The 5,040-nt window shown below is 41.6% G+C and overlaps 1 protein-coding gene across 1 annotated transcript; it reads right to left on the bottom strand.

The window, feature by feature from the left end:
- Positions 1–2,941: 2,941 nt before the first annotated feature.
- LOC137936596 (UDP-glycosyltransferase 90A1-like) lies at positions 2,942–4,782 on the bottom strand. Its single transcript, XM_068781375.1, has one exon. The coding sequence runs from the start codon at positions 4,736–4,738 to the stop codon at positions 3,308–3,310; it is 1,431 nt and encodes a 476-aa protein (XP_068637476.1). The 5' UTR covers positions 4,739–4,782; the 3' UTR covers positions 2,942–3,307.
- Between the last annotated feature and the right edge of the window lie 258 nt (positions 4,783–5,040).

The following is a 5,040-nucleotide window of genomic DNA, read 5'->3' on the forward strand; positions in this document are numbered from 1 at the left end:
TCAACGGCCACGACAGCTCTCTCGACGGCCACTACTGTCGCCCAAGGTTCCTCCTGTGCCCCTCCTCTGTTCTCTCGCCGGACGTCGCTGCTACACAGCGGTTTTGTTGTTTTTCGACGATGGAAAATCGATGGCGACGACGGTAAAAACGCTACCAACGGACAACTTCTTCCGTCGTCGTCGTCCTCTCTGCTCACGCACAAAGAGAAAAAAAAAAAAAAACAGGGGGCGGGGTTGGATGTGGGGGGCATCGATGCAGCGGATTTCGTCGCCGCTCTCATTGATCCCATCGGACGTCGCTACAACGTCCGACGATGCGACTGCTGCAGCGCGTCATGATTTTTTTTTTACTTCCTTCCTTAGTGCACAGCGCACTGCGCACTGGAGTTCAACTTCTCATTCTTGCACGCGCTGGAGGTGAACTTCAACCTCCAGCCACGCACGATCGTCCACTGTTGGCGGACACGAATTCCGCGAAGAAATTAAAATTTATGTATTCCACGGTGTTAATCCAAAAATTCTAATAATCTAATATGTACCGCTCTGATACCACTTGTTGTATTCCGTAATAGTAAATTTTAATCCATAATTTACAATATGCTAGAATATTAGGATTGAAAACATACCTGGATCCATTCCGTGAATTTCGCCTTCTGATGCGGAATCACTATAACGAACTATAAGAACGGATATGGTCTTCCTCAACTAAATCGCCTTATTTCTCAATGGGACCTTCATCTCTCTTCCAGATGGGGAGAAGAGAAACTGTGTGTGATTTAATATATTGGGGACCATAACCATGTTGTGTCTCTTTATATAGGGTTCTCATAATTCCCTATGGTATCTACTCAATTGGCCCATTCCTTAATGGGCTTAACAAAATTAGATCACTTAATTTCAGCCCATTCTATTAACAATAGAAGATATAATTGCATAATAAATATGTTACCCAAATTAGAATAGGAAATGTGAATTTCTTAACAAAAAGAAGAAAGAGTTTAAGCAAACGTATTTGTTGTAACAGTCGATGAGTTCAACCTAAATTCTCAAAGTGTCAGACCTTCTCAAGCTTGAAATTGAAACGAAAAATGGGTTTTAATGGTGGCAGAGATTGTGCGGGAGTCGAATGATCGAACATAACCACTGTTGGCGGAGGAGATTTGAGTGTCCTGACGTGCTTTTATTGGTTAAAGCTAATTAGAATGTTTTCAAACGAAGAAATTGGGATATAAAGAAAGGGGAATGGAGATTATAGGGAAAGATGATCGATGTAGGTGGAGGATAGATCCTGATATCCTCTCACGCATCCACTGAGAAAATGTGTAATTATTTTATTTTTTATATTTTTAGTTAATAAATTAATATTTTTTATATTATTAATAGACTAACTTCATATAATAAAATAATTTTTTATATAATTATTTACAAATTTATAATTTTAATATTATAAAAGTAAGTATTTGTTTAATTATTATATTTAATATATTAATCAATTAATTAATATTAATTTAATTTTCTGAAAGTCTGATCTATCAAAATATTTTAGTAGTAAATAATCTCTCTATACTTTATACCGCACTTTTCATTGTGCACATTAACACAAATAATTATTTTGCACTGCACTTTATATAGTGTACATTAACACAAACAAGTAAACAAATGATTCACTTTCACTTTCCCTAGTTGTTACAAAGTGAAAGCACTCCCCCTTAAGAGTACTTTTTTGCAAGAGAAAATAGATCAACCTATAACTCGCATTCACTTTTACTTTTCATAGGTGATTACTTTTGAAGTACACCACCCCTCAATTGGTCTTATGAATATATTTTGGGGGGTTTATGTAAGCTTGACGGATGAGTGACTGTTAGCATCAAAATTTTCTTTTCTTGCTAACAATTGTTTCAGTCATTTGCAATTGCTATTCCCGTTCATAGAGGTTTTAATTTTATAAATATGTTAAAAATCTGCTATTCAAATAGTAATTTATGAAACCATTTTATTTTTTATTGAGAATATCCATAGCTTGAAGCTTAATGAAACCCATAAGATAGAAGACTAATCTTGCAATTAATTCAACCAACTTTTCAAAGATTATGAATTTTTTAAAAGTTGTTAAATGCATTAAATAAGTAACCAAAACAATTTGATGCTAATTAAAAGGAGGCATTTTCAAGAAAAGAGTAAGATTAATCTCTAAGATCATGCAACCACAAAGGATTTCTAAAACCAGAACCAGGACCTAGGTTGGTACTGATAGAGATCAAGATGATCAAGTTAAGAGAAATTGAGATTGTCTCAACTTCTACCTCTATAGTCATATACACATGTAACTCTACGTTCATGTGATTTTTTTTTATCATTTTGTAATTATAAATACATGTATCAATGAAAATAATATCATCGGAAAATATTCTTTTTATCTATCAAAACTTAGAATATGATATTTTATTTTCTCTTCCCTCTCTTATCTTTCTTCTATAGGTACGTCGTTCTTAAAATATTTGAACAAATTCACTGATTAATCGATTAGTATCAACAGGTTTCTGCCACTTCGTTTTCAGTCACAATTAACACCTATATAGATCTTTTCAAATTATTGTGTTAATGGGGACCGATGGGAGTTTTCCCCGAGTTAGGAACGCACGGCACGGCTTTCTATCTTACAGCACCAGTCTTTTCCAAGACGGTAAATGAAAATATGAATTCATTAGCGTTCTGATGCGATCTCGATTGAAGAACTTCTACAAGCATTTGTTTCAACTCTCGAGTCAATGTTTTTCCAGTCATCCCTCTCCCTTTCCATGTTTTAAGTTTCTCATTGCTGATGCTGCTGCGACAGTGGCGAAAGTAGCACCTGAATCAGTCAAAGAATGAAACGGAACCCGGTCAGTGGGTTTGAAAGCGCGTAATTCAGGGAAATACATTTCAGTGACTCCTAATTTGTCTTACACAGATAGATTCTTAGAGGAATATCGCTGGGACAGTTGTTGATGGTGATTCTTCTCAATGCCCAATGGTTGTCTTTGATAGGTTCACCAGATTTTCATCTACTGTGCAGAGCTTCTTTATCTTTGATGGTGATTGACTAATATCGGCTATTGGGACTGTCACCCAAGATTTTTCCTTGTCTGCTAGTGTCGGCAGCAGTCCACAGGTGTCTGTAAAAAGTTGTTTACACGACCACGACGACGGCATCTTCTTTTGCTTGTTTTTTCAGATTTTTAGACGTAAAAGATTATGACTGATTTGCAACATAATGACTCAAGGTACAGGCCAGAAATGAAGATTACTAATTTTAGTTGGTTAATTATAGTCCCTCTGCGTCAGTGGGGCCTTGGACGTTAGTCGATGATTCGTCTTTTATGGCGCTGTCATGGTCACAGACGCTGTCAATGACCTCATCTAACGTGCAACAGGAGGAGCCGCCTTCATCCATGGCCTTCATCGCCGCCTCAGCCAGTACCTTCGCCTTCTCTCTCGCTTTCTTACCATTCTCTCCCAGCATAAGCTCTCTCACCATCTCTTCCACCGTCTCCCTCCCCACCCATCCCCGCCGGCCTATTCTCAGCCCTACGCCGAGCTTCTCCACCAGCATCTTCGCATTCAGAAATTGTTCCGCTAACATGGGCCAGGCTAGGAGCGGGACCCCTGCACACAACCCCTCCGATGCTGAATTCCAACCGCAGTGGCTCAGAAAACCTTGGACCTTCTGATGGCGGAGGATCTCGGACTGGTGAACCCACTGTCTCACCACAAGCCCCCTCTTTGCTATTCTCTCTTCGAAATCGCCCCAGGATTCTTTGTCGCCACCCCTAACCGGCGCCGCCCACAGGAAACTGACGTTCGACTTTTCCAACCCAATCGCAATCTCCAGCAGCTGCGCCGGCGAGACCTCCGCTTGTGAACCAAACGCCACGTACAGAACTGGCCCCTCCTGTTCACCCAGCCACTGCACCCAGTGAGGCCTCTCAGGGGGTTCAACAGCGGTGGGAGGCTCCGCCAGGCAGAGCGGACCGATACACCACGATTTGGGGTGGAACTCCTTGTTCCAGCAGTCAACGTATTCTGGCTCCAGCTCGTAGAAGCTGTTGGCGAGTATTCCCCAGCTCTGGGACGTCGATATCACTTGCTCCATGACGAAGTCGTGCATGGGGCCCGACGGCTCTGGGTCGTTGAAAGGTGGGGTAAAGTCGGCTTTGGTGAACTGCATCTCAGGGAAGCTGGAGACGAAGAAAGGTTGGTCGTCCGAAGAAACGTTATTATGAGGGCGGTCCCTGCTTAAGAGAGCGCTAACGGTGGTTGCGAAGTTGTTCATTCCGTAGAGAACGAGCCTGGGCAAACCCAGCTTGGAGGCCGACTCCAGCGTCCAACCGAGGAAGCCATCGGAGACGATGCAATCGATGCGCGGCAGGTTCTCGAGGACCCGCTCAAAGTGCGAGCGTAGCAGCTTCACGGCTTCGACGAAAGGGATGAAGAGAGACATGGAAGGCAACTGGTCGGTGCTCTCGACGCCGGATGGAAGGCCCGGAAATTTTTCCGGAAAGGGAAGCTCGACAAGAGTTGCTGGAGTCGGCCCCAGTTTCAGACGAACGAAGGGAGCGTTGGAAGGAGTCGTGAAGAAGGTGAGACGGAGTCCACGTTCGTGGAGGAGATGGGCAAAGTTAATGAATGGTATCATATGGCCCTTGGACATGAAAGGAAAGAGAACCATGTGCCGAGGTGATGACGATCTCCCCATGGCCGCTCGACTCTTCTTCTCCTCCTCTCCCTCTTCTAATAGCTCGCTATCTTCTGCTCCCATCAAATCTACTATAGTCTTTCTTTCTAAAACTCATTTCATTGATCTGTCACAGTCTCTTAACTCGCTAAAAACACATTGCCACTAGTCTTTGAATTTCACTGATTTGTTATAAAAATATCACTAATTTTCTAAAAAAACTAATAATTTTCATAAAAATAGAGCTGGCTTCTTTATCTAACAATTTTTATTGTATAGTTCATCTCCCTACCGGAACTTTCTTCCAAAATTTTCCAACTCGC

Source organism: Aristolochia californica, unplaced genomic scaffold (assembly GCF_029961685.1).
Source record: "Aristolochia californica isolate CCGP_79_NKW_82.1479 unplaced genomic scaffold, dmAriCali1.0.hap1 SCAF_7, whole genome shotgun sequence".
Lineage (NCBI taxonomy): Eukaryota > Viridiplantae > Streptophyta > Magnoliopsida > Piperales > Aristolochiaceae > Aristolochia > Aristolochia californica.

Bases quoted from the DNA above. Each gene is read 5' to 3' on its own strand.
- LOC137936596 (XM_068781375.1), bottom strand. From the start codon at position 4,738: ATGGGGAGATCGTCATCACCTCGGCACATGGTTCTCTTTCCTTTCATG.